Source organism: Camelus ferus, chromosome 21, assembly GCF_009834535.1.
Source record: "Camelus ferus isolate YT-003-E chromosome 21, BCGSAC_Cfer_1.0, whole genome shotgun sequence".
Classification (NCBI taxonomy): domain Eukaryota; kingdom Metazoa; phylum Chordata; class Mammalia; order Artiodactyla; family Camelidae; genus Camelus; species Camelus ferus.
The window spans coordinates 16,616,807-16,630,756 of record NC_045716.1 but is presented as its reverse complement, the minus strand read 5'-3'; the positions used below and the strand labels follow the sequence as shown (position 1 = coordinate 16,630,756).

At 41.4% G+C, this 13,950-nt stretch overlaps 1 protein-coding gene across 2 annotated transcripts; it reads left to right on the top strand.

Moving 5' to 3' along the window:
- The first annotated feature begins 6,261 nt into the window (after positions 1-6,261).
- Positions 6,262-13,441, top strand: RGS4 (regulator of G protein signaling 4). 2 transcript variants are annotated; one of them, XM_006173131.3, is made up of 5 exons: positions 6,300-6,479; positions 9,337-9,441; positions 9,752-9,813; positions 10,420-10,586; positions 10,997-13,441. In XM_006173131.3, exons 1-5 carry the CDS (start codon positions 6,436-6,438, stop codon positions 11,234-11,236), a joined length of 618 nt encoding a protein of 205 aa, XP_006173193.1. In that variant the 5' UTR covers positions 6,300-6,435; the 3' UTR covers positions 11,237-13,441. The 2 variants fall into 2 exon arrangements, with proteins under 2 accessions (XP_006173194.1, XP_006173193.1); XM_006173132.3 differs by lacking the exon at positions 10,420-10,586 and having other exon boundaries at positions 6,262-6,479; positions 10,997-11,205.
- The last annotated feature ends 509 nt before the right edge of the window (positions 13,442-13,950 follow it).

The window sequence follows — 13,950 nt, the reverse complement described above, 5'->3', positions numbered from 1 at the left end:
TGATGTGGGCATACACCATTCCTTATCTGGACAGTTTCCATGGTTTCCTACAAAACCTGCTGGGGTCTATTTCCCATAAAACAATTAGAGAACCTTGAAATATAAGTCACAAAACATACATGTCACTTTCTGTCATTGTAGGTGAAATAAAGTTCAACCCCCTTACCAGGGTTCCTGTTAAACTTCTTAACCTTATCTTATGCTATTCCTGCTTCTACTTACCACATTCTAACCAGTGTGGTTTTCCTGTGCATCAAACTTTTTCTGGTCTCAGGACCTGTGCACATGCTTTCTTTATTTGCATAACAAGCACCTTTTCCATCTTTTAAGTCTTAATTTAAATCTTACCTCCTTAAGGATGTCTTGCTTCTTCATCCAATATAAAGTAGGGTTTCTTAGTCTATTATTTCTTAAGTCATTTCCTGGTTCTAATTTTTTTCCTTAAAAGCACTTATCACAATTTATAATTATTTTGTTTATTTGCCTATATCCTTGATTTTTGTTGTCCATCTGCCCATCAGAAAGTAAGATCAAAGTGCACAGGGTCCAGTTCTGTCCCTAGTGCCTACCAGAGTACCTAGCACACAAAGGGGTCAATATGTATTTGCCAGATTAATGTCTCCAGAGTGAGTGCCTTTTCAGACACATAGAAGATGCTCAGCATAAATGTTTACTTGAACCTTACTAGCAAAGGGAACAGAGTCAGATTTAAGGAGGACTTAAACAGAGGTCAGGTTGAAGCATTGTGCTGGGAGAGTACAAAGGAGGTAGTGATGGATTAGGATTAGGGGCAGAGGAAAAGAGTTTGATAGGCAGGAAACTGCGAGAATATTCCAGGTTGAAGGCACGTCAGCCTAGGTACAGTGTAGAGAAATCACACAGATCCGCGGGGAATACTCAATTGTCTGGGACTGCAGGGTAGAATATGATGAAGAAGAGACTAGAGGGGTAGGGTGAAGACTGTGCTTTAGTCAAATTATCAAAACACTGGAGTGTCATGCTAAGGAGTTTAAATTTCCATTTGAGGGCAAATGGGAGCCCATGGTTCATTTTTAAAGAGATAAATAATGATCTTGCTGTGAATCAGCATAAAATTTCATAATACATTCCTAATAATAAAAGTTATAAATTTTGAGACTCTCAAGTGTTCCTGATAACTTTTGCATACATAGTATCACATAATCTAACAACATTCATTCAACAAATACTATTAGGTAATTTGCTATAATCCCATTTTACACATTAAGAAGCTGTAAGTCACAAAGACCGCCCTAAATTTCAAGGCAACCCAGCCAGTGTGTGGAGGAGCTAGAATTAAAATCCACGTCTGCCTGACTATGAAATGCAAGCACATCCCATGACACCATGCCATCTCTTTCTACTAGCACAAGGTAAATGAACTTTTATGAAATTGCTGTTTCTATCCTGGGTTAGATCTGCTAAGAAAGATTAAATCTTCGGGATGGAGATTTTTGTGTTCTTTCTTTATTCCTTGGAAAAGAAAGATTTTCCCCCCCAGCTAATTAAGTGTCAAGTATCAGGGTGAGAGGCTCTCATTTACTGCATGTACCCACAAAGCTGGATGCAGAGTAGGACGCAGTTCCCAAACATAAGACATACTGGGAAAGTCCCTGTTCCCGGTGTACAGCATCCTCCAGCTGGGTATGTTTGCTTTTCAGCTTTAAAAATCAATAACTGTGAACTGTCATTGACATCCAGGCCATTGTGGTAAACAATAAAGGGGGATGGAGACTTCTAACAGCTGAGAGGAAATTGTCATCTGAGATGGTGTGAGTGCTGCCGAAGGCTGAGCCCAGGCCCACATCCTGCCCTAGTGGAGAGAGGTGCTCCTTTCTGAAACCTGATGGAAGCAAAGAATCCAATGCCTGCCACAATAGCTTATTTCCTTCCTCCTATTAGATCCCGTCAGGGCTTGAGCAATGCTTTCCTTTGTTCTCCCTGAGCAAAGGGTGGGGAAATTGGAAACCTACCTGGAGAACACGCGCAGCTTACGTCCTGCTGTGACTTAATGTCCTCCAGTAGGAGCCAGTACTTCTGTATCCCTTTTGTCAACAGTACCTTCCAGGTGCTCAACATTTTACACTTTATATGTATTACCTCATTTGATTCTTGCAACTATCTTATGCAGTATCATTTTTTAATGATCATCTTTCACTTGGACTATTGCAGTAGCCTTCAAAAATTTTGCCAGTTTCTCTCATGCCCAAGCTCTACTTCTAGAACATAATGTCATTAAATACTTTGATTAGCACCCCCACCGCCAACAACTAAAGGGTAAAATCTGGTCTCCAGTGTGACCAGAAGTGCTATTTGGGTCTCAGACTACCCATCTAGCTTCATTTCACTCTCTCTCCCCCAAAGCTATAATCACAATTAACATCCCTATGGTCTCCAAGTAATATGTTTTCTTTAGACCTTTATGGTCACGGTAGCATAGAGGTCAATGGCATAGAGGTTAATAGCAGAAATGCTGGACTGTCTGAGCTGAACTCCTGTCACCACCGCTTAGATATATAACCTCAGGTAAGTTACTTAAACCGGCTATGTCTCATCTGTAAAATGAGGTTCATTGTAGGAGCTTCTTTCAGGATGAATTGTGAGGAATAATTGAGTTATAAATGTAATGTGCTTAAAACAGTGCCCTGCACAATCAGTGCCTAATAAGACAAGCTGTTATTATGGTGCCCTCTATTGTAACACTCTTCTTTATACACCTGCTAAGTCTCCATCTATCCTTTGATAGTCTCCTTTGTGAAAGACCCTCCAGATTTCAAAGGTTGCATTTATTCTGTATCCCCTGTGCTTTCCTTGAATTTTGTGCAAACAAGTTCATTATAGTGACACTCAACCTAGTGTTTTCCAGTTACTAAAAGGTCTTCCCTCTGAGAGTGTGAGCTCCTAAAAAGCAGATCATTTCTGATTTACATTCAGTTCACTAAAACCCAGCAGAAGATCTAGTACATAGATTCTAGTAAATATTTATGGAGTAAATATCCATTTTGCAACATAAAACTCATGAACTAGGAGCCAAAGTGCTAACTGCTGACTGGTCTACCTGCTTCCATGCTCCCCCTGAATCCATTCTCTCACAATAACTAGAATGATCAGATCAGACCCATCGCCCACTTCAGTCCTTTCAGCAGATTCCCAGGGCATGTTGGTAACGGGCAACCACTGGAACATGGCCTCTAAGTCCTTGCAGGAGCTGACCTCGACCTTTCCATCATTATTTCACGCTATTCTCTGTGTTTTCTCAATTTTCTGGCCGTGCTGGCCCCCTTTTCTTCTTTCCCACTTTAAAGAACATTTTCACTTGCTCTTACCTGGGTTTGGAATATATTTCCTAGGCTTCTCTCATTTCTCATTCCTTCTCACCCATCCAGTCTCACTTCAGATATCACCTGTTCAAAGAGTCCTTTCCTGACCACCTTGGCTAAATGAATCCTTTGCCATCTGGTTACTCTCTCTCATATCACTTGCCTCTATTCTTCATGACATGGGTAAATCTGGAATTAGTTATTTATTTTCTGACGCTTTCCACTGGGATGAAAACTCCACTAGGGGAGGGGACCTTGTCTGCTTGTTCACCGCACCAACAACAATTCTTCAAACAGTACCTGTCACAGAGTAGGTGCTCAAAAGATATGTCTTAAAGAAATGAATAAATAAAAATTAAATCTTTTGAGAATAAAGCTTCCCCGCATCACCAGAATCATCCAGGAATGACAAGTCATAGAATAATAGAATTTAACACTTTATGTGTGTCAGAGAAGGAGGGTGGAAAATCATCAAGGTATCATGATGTACCAGTCTGCGCCTCCTCAAACACAACAAGTCCCAGAGTGAAAAGTAAAGTTACCTTATGAAAAGCTTTTCCAAACACTCTTTAAAGTATTTAAATTCCTAGGACTGCAAGAAATCATCGTTAAAGAAGAGAATGAATATGAAATGACTTGACAGATTGATGGGCTAACCACAAAGTTAAAAAGACCTGGTTCTAATAGGAAGCCAGGGCAGTGAGGTTAGAGGCAGCTCCTGCTGTTCTGGAGCAAGAGAAAATTGGGCAGAGTGAGTTTTCCTGGAATAAAATGTATAAAATTAATATTATATTTTGTTATCTGCTGTGTGTACTGTAATAGTAAAGAATATCTGCCTAGCTCTTTACAGTTTAGAAATACCACTGTTTACAGAGTTTATCTCATGTGATAGGACAACTGAGGGATAGGATCGCACAGTAGAAAATCCATGCGACCTAGTGTCAAGAAACCAGCTCCATTAGTGAGAAGCTGTGACCTTAGCAAGTCGCTTTCCCTAGTTGCTCTTGGTAAAATGAAGGTGTTAAGTTATATTGTTTTAAATCCCATTCAGCTCACTTTTTGAAGCCATTTATATTTCACTCATGACAAATCAGTCTTCTCTTTGATTTATGTCCAAGATATAAAGTTCCTATGGTCTTCATTCATGTACCCAAAGTCAGATTGTTTGAGTGATCACTATCTTGGGTGCCTGGCTAAGCAATCTGGTCCATCTTTGGGTGGCCTTCTCTCCTTTTTAATTCTCTCTCCTCTTTGAAACCCTTTCTGACTGGTTCATCCCCCTAGCTCTACCTTCCTTGGCCTCTATCGTTTTGCATTGCACTGTATGCACTCCCTTCCACAACATCACCACGGGTGCCTGCCAGTTTCACAAAGAAATTCATTTGTTCTATGTTATATCTCAAAGAAAAGTTGAGCAATAGCTAATCTGATACATTTTTTTTTCTATCTTCATGGAAGAAGACCAGAGTTCCGTTTGTTTGTTTGTTTGTTTGTTTGTTTTTCCTGTAGTTTAAATGCATCTTCTGGAGATTATGGTCCTTCCACCCTTTTATTTTTCTCTGCCTCGCCTTGCTCTGCTATCCATGCACAGACGTTGGCACAGGGGTGGGGGCAGCGAGGGATGTTCAGGGTCACATATGTGGTAGGGTATGCTCTTTACCACTTTCCCTTCTGTATTTTGGGGTGCCTTTGCATCTCACTGGAACCCATCTATTTTTCATCTTCTTTATTTAAACCATTTGATGCCTCAGCTTCTTATATGTAAAGTCTAGCTCACTATATCTTATGATCAGGAAACTTTCTGCTTTCAAAATGAAAGTTGCTCATTCTGACATAGCAATTAATTTTCTCCTTCCATGCATAGCTCTCCTACGTGGAGAAGATCCCTCTGTACCTCTGTGTGAGTACTGGAGCTCTGACAAGATGTGAAACACCTGCATGATTCTTTGAAGTATTCAGTCCATCATATTGTGTAGAAAAGATACAAATTATCCAGGTGTTCAGAAGCACCTGTAGGGTCAGGTAATCTTATATTCATATTCATTGTGATCCCTGGTAACGTGCAAAGCAAACTGCATATTTTTCTTCTTTCTCTCTCTCTCAATATTTTGAAATACTAGTTTGGATACCCGGAATTGCATAAGATATAATAAGATATAAATGCACTTGCAAATGAGAACAGGTGTCTATATTTGTTCATTTATCCCCTCCTCCTGTCTTCAAGCTGCTGTTTGAAGCTTTATGCAGGAGGCATACATGCACAAAAGAGACTGTCAGTACTTGGCTGAATCCTTATCTTAGTAAGCGTTCTAGAAAAGTATCGCACAGTCAGGCTGATTACAGGTGCAACGAATCTATTTTCCCTAAGCTAGTTTTCTGTGCTGCCAGGCATATAACTCTCTGTCATCCAGCTATTCCTCCCCCACGCCCTTGTGTGAATGTGACAACCGACAAAGCAACTTCTGCAAATCTCTGCCTGGAAACGATGATCCTGCTCACTCTCTTTTTGGAAACAGTGAGGCTCAGATTTTGGTCCATGTATGAGATGATATTTCAAATCCAAAAACGGAAGTGCTTTGGGAGAGAGTCCCAGAGTAAGCCCACGAACTCCGGCTGGCCTCTTCTCTTCCAGGAGGTGCATTCCCTTGACATTGTTTTGACAGACAAATGAATAAACCCCATGTATTGTAGCATCGTAAACTTACTGTTTTCTTTCCCTTTTCTGGAAATTCAAAACCTCAGACATCAGTGGAGACATAGAGCAAGTCTTTATTTTCTGTATGTCGGCTTTGCAGGAGGGTTTTTCTGCCTGTTCACTTTGCACGGCTGCTGGTTGCGTCAGTCCTTTCTTCTTTATCTCTTCCAGACGCTGGAGAGGCAGAAGGAGGCTGAGAGGAGCTGGTTTCACAAAGCTGCCATCTGATTGGCTGGCCGCTGGTGGCTGGGCTATAAAAGAGACCCCGACAGGACTGGGAGGGAGACGCTCAGAGGATTCTGACAGTATCTTTACCGGAGAAAAGTCAAAGTGAGCTCCAAACAGAAGCCACAGCTCCTCCTGCTGCATTTCTTTCCTAACGTGAATCCCACGCTACGCAAGATGTGCAAAGGACTTGCAGGTCTGCCGGCTTCTTGCTTGAGGAGGTAAGATTATTTTCAGCCACTAAACCAGATAGTGTTAAACTTTCAGATAGACTTTTTTAGTTTTTGCATATCCTACTTACTAACCTAGCTCTTTGGAATTAGAAACAATGTGACCAGGAGAGCATCGGCCTCCTAGCTTTCCTCTAAGACTAGCTAGAAATTGTGACTTAGGAAGTGTTCTCCCCAGATCTTAGCACCTGTGTGTTGTTGTATATATGACCTCAGTTTTGAGGACTGTTCTTATCCTCTGACCAAGCTCTTTCTAATTAAGAAGTGATAGGAAGTTTTTAACTATATAGTGGTCTGTAATATCTCTACCTGTGATTACTGTCCTTTGAGCATCACTGGGGTAGGTAGACTCATGGGTCTAGTCAATCTTGTTTGGAGAGGGTACCCTAGGATGGGGTTTGGCTACATCACCAGAAAGGCACCGCACTGTCTATGTGATGCCACGGTATGTTTCACTCTGTGTTCTTATAAGCAAATGCTACAATAAAATGAGTTTCAAAACTGGGTTTCTTTTATCTGCTTTTACCTCTGATTCTTGAAATGTCATATGTGAGTGATGGTTGAGGAGCATTAATCATAACAAATCAGTTAAGGGCTTTATGGAAGCTCTTATCTTAAAGATACAGTTTTGTCAATGCACTGTCTCTTGACTTAAAAAAAGTTAAAGATATGCAAATATTCATGTTTTTGCCTTTTTTAAAAAAGGTATAAATAAATGCTTTCAGAGGATGATCATATATTAGCTAGTAGAAAAAATACAAAACTATTGCACATTACATTAATTAATCTTACAGTTAAAGGTAAAAGTCAATTCATAGGTATACCACCCCCTTTCCTGTTCCTCTGCAAATAGAGATAACCTTAAACTTAATTTAGAATTATCTCAGAAAGCACAGTCTTTTGTGCATGCTAAAGGAGTTTACCTTTCAAGTATTCTGTCATTCACTGAGTGTGAAAAAAAGAATTCTTTTTCTTTTCACCCTTTCCTGGCTGCTTTAAAATGAAGCAGAAGGGTCTGGGAGAGGGTACCTATGAAAACAGTGCCTCTGACCTCCACCATCAATTTTCTAAACTGAATGGAACAAATTACTCCAAGCTTCAGTTAACTCATATATAAAATTAATCACACAAAATACAGGAGTGTCAGGAGAAAGTTATGCTCTGGTAAATGTTTTAGGACACAGATGAATAATTGCTCTAGAGCGTTCCCCTCAAGGAGCTGAGAGGCTGTGCTGGGGAGGTAAACTCTGTGTCAGCAGGGTGAACGGCTCCCTCTTTCCTCGCTGGTGGACTGTGAATCATCTTGTCCAACACCTTCATACTGACACAGATGCCTGAGTCTCCAGAGGGAACGTGAGCTACTCATGGTCACATAGGTGATGGGTGGCAGCGTGCAGATCAGATCCAGGTTTCTTACTTCAGAGGTCACTGGAGTCATTTTGCTTTTTATTTTTATGTTTGTATTGTGTCATAAGGACAAGTGTAATGTACTTGCTAAGCATCCTTCCAAGTCTTCATGTAATGACTCCGCATCAGTCAGTAACTGTCAGGTCCCAGCCGGATCTAGGCATTTGGAAACATGAAATGATGTTCTGTTTTGACCTAATCACAACTAGCTACATCATTGCCTTAGAATCACCTTAGCCATCATGATTAGATGTTCCTATCATTAAAGAAGACTTTGTATCCTGTGACCTTTTGGGGAAACAGGGGAGGGAAAAACAGTCTTGTAAAGGAGAAAAGACACTATTTTAGAAACAGTTCAAGAACATAATGGATTTCAGACTTTCTGGAGAAATGCAGATAGATAAGTCACTAATATATCAGTAGCCATCCTAAAAAATGTCCTTTTATCCTTGTGGTTTTCTTTTCCCCCATCTGAGTAGAAACATCTAGTCATTCATTTTTTTCAAAATGACATTAAAATTATGTCTTGGCTTTTATAAGAAAAGAGAGCCAAGCAAAAGAATAAATAACAAAGAGTGAGAAAGATGAACTAAAAACTTATTGTCAGGTCCTCCTCTTTGAGTAATTCACGCTCCCTGCCGATCCTTAGCTCCCTATTAAACAGTGGCTATGGGCTGGAAGCTCTGCTCCAATTAAACGATCACAAGCATCAGTGATGAACCCTGCTGGTTTCTTACAGTTTTTAAGCCTCAAATGTCCTTTATAGTGTAAATATCCGTATAGCATACCTATTAGAAAGGAAAGCTGAAGCAGCAGCGGGAGCTCAGATCTCAGCCTGAGCATTTGTGTTTAACCCCTCACCTTCCACTCCTCTCTGCCGGAGCCGCACACCTCTGTGTACATCCCGCAACATGAACTGCTTGGCCCGCCACATACAGGGCAGGAGTCGGACAGACCTTTACCTCCTGAGGTGCTTCTGCATTCCTCTGCTGGCAATGAGGCAGATGGAAATAGCAACCACCCTCCAGGAGGTGGCATGAGCCAAGAAGGTGCCCTGTGTCACAGTTCGCTGTTTGCTCTCCAGTTCCTAATAATTACTCAGAGAACAGTCAAGTTTCCAATGCGTTTCTGCTGGAGATAGCTAAGTGTTCCATTGGTCAAAATGACAGGTTTACAGAAGAGGCTCCTCAGGTAGACTGAAGGGTCAGAATTCCAGATACTGATGAAGGAGGCTGTGCTCTGGGTTTTGTAGGAAGTCACAGACAGAAGCAGGAGTGGAATCTCGTTTTCCTGAGAGTTCATGACGACTCCAACTCCCATTTCCTAAGTAAACTGCCTCTGCCCCGCTGTTAGAATGGGCTCTTTGAACTCTACCACTGGGGGGTCTTTTAAAGAGAGCTGATTATCATTATTCTTTTTCTTTACCCCCTCTTCTGCGCAGCGCAAAAGACATGAAACATCGTTTGGGTTTCCTGCTGCAGAAGTCTGAGTCCTGTGAACACAGTTCTTCCCACAGCAAGAAGGACAAAGTAGTGCTTTGTCAAAGGTAAGAGAAAGGGCCTTGGGGAGGCTCCACTGAGTATTAACTATCTGCTGACAGGGATGTTCTCTGAGGAGAAAGGAAGCTGTGTCCCTAGTTAAGCTGGATTTGGATCAAGGCAGCCTCCATTTTTACGGAGATCATACTTGCACTTGAAATTTCCATACATTTAGTGGAAAGACTGCTTTAATCAACAGTAGATCTCACCGTAAGGATGGAAAATAAAATCTCTGCATTTTATTCAGGGTCTTGTATTTTTTGCCCCAATTTTGTAAAATAGTATCCAAATTATTCTTTTTCTCTGTAATATCTCTAGGGTGAGCCAAGAGGAAGTCAAAAAATGGGCTGAATCACTGGAAAACCTGATTAGTCATGAATGTAAGTATGACAGCTTTTCCCCAACCGCCACCCTTCCCCTTCCCCAAGATAAAGCACACTGGATAGACAGCTTATTTCTTACTGTGTTTGATCAAATAGGAATTGCAGAAAGTCTTGGATGTCTTCTGTCTTCCAGACTCAGGAGAATCGGTCTGTTTAAAATTTTGCCGTCCCCTAGAGTGTTGTGACATACGGTGGAAAGCTCATGCACACTCTGTGCAGAAAACCATGTGGTTTTCCCTGTGGACAAAGGCTAGAGGGAAAAAAAATCCAAATATTGAGATTTCTTGCAGAATTAACCTCAGTTTCTCTTTTCCAAACCCACTTGGGCAATTGATGGTGGTGTAGGCATTTCACAAACATAACACTTTCTTGAAAGAGATTTCAAACGTTGAGCAAGACACACTAGGTATAACAGAGATCCAATAGATACCAGACAGAGATTAGGGTTACCTGACCACAAATGACCTCCTCAAAAGAGGGGGAAATAAGGGGTTATTTGAATTGATACCTTGTTCCCTCAGGTACCTCGTCTTTATCTGAAATGCAATCCCCACCAGCCCAGCCAGTGTGATGACAACTGTGTTTCTTTCTCCCCTATCGCAGGTGGGCTGGCAGCTTTCAAAGCTTTCTTGAAGTCTGAATACAGTGAGGAGAACATTGACTTCTGGATCAGCTGTGAAGAGTACAAGAAAATCAAATCACCCTCTAAACTCAGTCCCAAGGCTAAAAAGATCTATAATGAATTCATCTCGGTCCAGGCAACCAAAGAGGTAAGTAGGTCTTCACAGTAAAGAACTCTCTGGATCTTAGTGAAAGTTTCTAAAATTCAGCGGGCATGGTTCCTTAGCTGATGTAAATTGGAGATACAATGGCGGAGCAGATAATTACAATCTTGATGACCCTAAATAAATCAGTTCAGAAAAAGAGCTTTCAACCAGATGACTCAGATGATTCCCCCTTAATGAATTTTTCTGATGAATCTCCCCAGCTTGTGAGAAAGAATGGAGGATATTGCCTGCCCACCCTGAAGCAGATGACCCTTTAATGCTCCCTTTCCTGGACCAGGATGGAGCCCAATGTCCTTTTATTTCACTCCTGACACAGTTATTCAGTACAAAGCACACAGCCTGCCATCCTTACCGTGTAAATGTCTAATGGGGCCTTGGTCTCTGCCTCTCAGGTAAACCTGGATTCTTGCACCAGGGAGGAGACAAGCCGGAACATGCTGGAGCCCACGATCACCTGCTTTGATGAGGCTCAGAAGAAGATTTTCAACCTGATGGAAAAGGATTCATATCGCCGCTTCCTCAAGTCCCGGTTCTATCTTGATTTGGCCAGCCTTTCCAGCTGTGGGTCAGAGAAGCAGAAAGGAGCCAAGGGTTCTACAGACTGTCCTTCCCTGGTCCCCCAGTGTGCCTAATTCTCGCTCAGCGGTGGAGGGCAAAAATGCCAAGACTTTATGCCTGGAAAACCTGAGGCCAAATATTGATCTGCATTAAGCACCAGTGCTTTCTCCACATTGTAGCCTAGTATTCATGCTGCTGGCTAGGTGTGAGTCACTTCCATACGAAATCTAGATTTAGTTTTGATGTTTTGGTGTTCATCAGGGCAGGACCTCATTCCAGTCCAATTTTCCCAAATTTCTTTTAGGGTGCCATGTGAGCAAGTATTCAAATGATTGTCTTGGGGGTCTGGGTTTTCAAAGACTGTTGGCAGTTCTCGTCTCCGAAAAGTGTGACCTCAGGTTGGTTGGTTGGTGGTTGGGACACATCGTGTGACATCCACAGACACGTGTGTTCCGTTAGCCAGCACCTTCTCCGAACTTAAGATGTGTAAATGAGGTTGATCAATTCTATGTACGTATGTGTGTGTGTGCATATGTATACATGCATATATATTTTTGCAAGAATAGAAGAATAGACAGGAAAGACCCTAGGTGCTCATAACTAGAGTGTGTGTACATACTTACATGCATGGTCTGATTTCCATCTTTCATCCTGCAATTGAACAGGGCAAACTAAACCAGCTGCCCTGCAGGCTAAGAAAGGAAAGCTAAACTGTGGAAAGTTGACTCTGTAAAACTCCACGAGTCTTGCTGGAGAAGCATCAAAGGGACTTTATGTTTAATTTAACCACTGACAGCCTCCAAGTTGAACGGTATTCTAGGGAGTGAATATAAAGAATCTTATGCCTGACTGACACAGTGCTGTCTCGGGCTGGTCATCACTAATGGCACTTCTGAGTCCCCAGGCTGCTGACCTCCCTTCCTTTGCCTGGGTGCTTGGTGCATAATATCAACAGTCAGGTTGGTACGGAGTTGGGAAATGGGGTGCTTGGACTGAATGAAGAAATGGAGGTAAGGCCTTGCCAGCTCTGCCTACTATGCGGTGCTGGCTGAGGAAGGGCACAGAATTTAAATGTTAATATTCTTACCTTCTGCTCATCTTCCCTCTCTTGATTAAGGTGCTCTTCTCATGTTGTTTTTCCTTGAGAATTTTAGCTGTAAGACGAGTCTCCTTATTTCCCCGTGGTTGTTTGTTCCCCTATAATGGCTCTAGGCTCTATGCCTATCCTTGTAAACCAGCATCAGGGGAAAGATTATATTTTATAAGGGGAAAATGTTTTCGCAAAATGAAAAACCCTCGTTAAGTTTTTCTTTTGAAGGTAGAGTCTTGTTCATTCCACCCCAAACATCAGAGCTAACAGATCCTGAAGGCATTTCTTTCTAGGCTCTGAGATGAAATGAGAGACAAAAAGAAAAAAAAAAAAGAAAAAGGAAAAAAGGCTTTCAAGGATATCTTTTGTTAGAACTACTGTTTGTAACTTTCCAAGGCACATGAAATACTTGAAAATGTCTCATTTATGTTATTTATGATGTTTTGTACAATATTTTTATTATTGTATTGTTTTATAAATGGAGGTGCAGGATATCACCTGAATTATTAATGAATGGCCAGGAAGTAATTTTCTCCTCATTCTTCTAAAACTACTGCCTTTGAGGTGCACGTACATGCATCCATGAACACTGCACCATTTCTCCAGTATAAATTACATACATGGGCACCTTTGTGGCTTTTAAGTCAATAGATTGGATTGAAAAATGAAGACACCGGAGTGTGTGCGTACAAATCTCATTGTATTAAATACACAGGTTTCCTCAATTGTACCTTTTTTGTCTCTCTGCCAGTTTTGCTTTCAATGTCCCCAGAGTTTCTCATCAGTGTCCCTTTCTGTTATACACAGCTCAACACTTTATCTCCAGTTAACTCCAGGATCCAAACCTGTAACTCTACTGGTCTTGCCCTATTATAACTCTCATGACTTTCAAATTGCATCTGTACTCACGGACTGTTGTCTCTCCAGTAGGTCTGGAAGGTAATTCTGAATGAGAAGTAAATTATTTTATGTAACATACATTTCAAGCGTGTTTTTCAATTGTATTTCCCCCTTGTTTCATCACTCTTTGACATGCTGAACTTACCCACTCATGGTCCATGGACAGAATACTCCGTCCATATGCATGCTTATTTTTATCATCATGTGCTTTAAAGGCCTCAGAGCTGATGCTTCCAGTGAAACACATGCATCTTAATAATAAGGATAAATAAATGCTTCATACAAACTATTCGCTTGTAAACACATTAATGATCCACAGAGACATGTTATCAGAAATAGCAGGGTGTAGGGTGATGATAGAAAATGGCTTATATCCAATCTTTTATCTCTCCCGTGTCAGCTCTGAGACAGAAAGTGGAAAATCAGTGTTGTACTTTCTTCAGTTCCTGCCACTGAGCTGCTTACCTTTAGTCATAGAACCAAGGCAGTCTTGGCTACAGAGACTTTGCTAAATAGATTTGGTGGTTTACGGGCAGGTCCTCAATAAGTTTTCAAAGAGTAGAGTTCACCTCCCAGAGTAGATCTTTGTCTACCTCCTACTACCTGCCTGATTGAGAGGAGATGGGAGCAATAGGAGACTGAGGAGGTGGAAGGGAGCTACAGATGACTGAGGGGTAGATCTCTGCCCAGACTGCTCAAGTCCTTTTCTTGTTTTCCCTGGAAAGGAGGTCACAGAACATTCACAGTCTATGTCTGTTCTATAATGAGATCCCCACTTCTGTCATGCTTACAAGGTGT

Bases quoted from the DNA above. Each gene is read 5' to 3' on its own strand.
- RGS4 (XM_006173131.3), top strand. From the start codon at position 6,436: ATGTGCAAAGGACTTGCAGGTCTGCCGGCTTCTTGCTTGAGGAG. The intron at 9,442-9,751 runs GTAAGAGAAAGG...TAATATCTCTAG, and splicing joins AAAGTAGTGCTTTGTCAAAG to GGTGAGCCAAGAGGAAGTCA. The intron at 10,587-10,996 runs GTAAGTAGGTCT...TCTGCCTCTCAG, and splicing joins CGGTCCAGGCAACCAAAGAG to GTAAACCTGGATTCTTGCAC.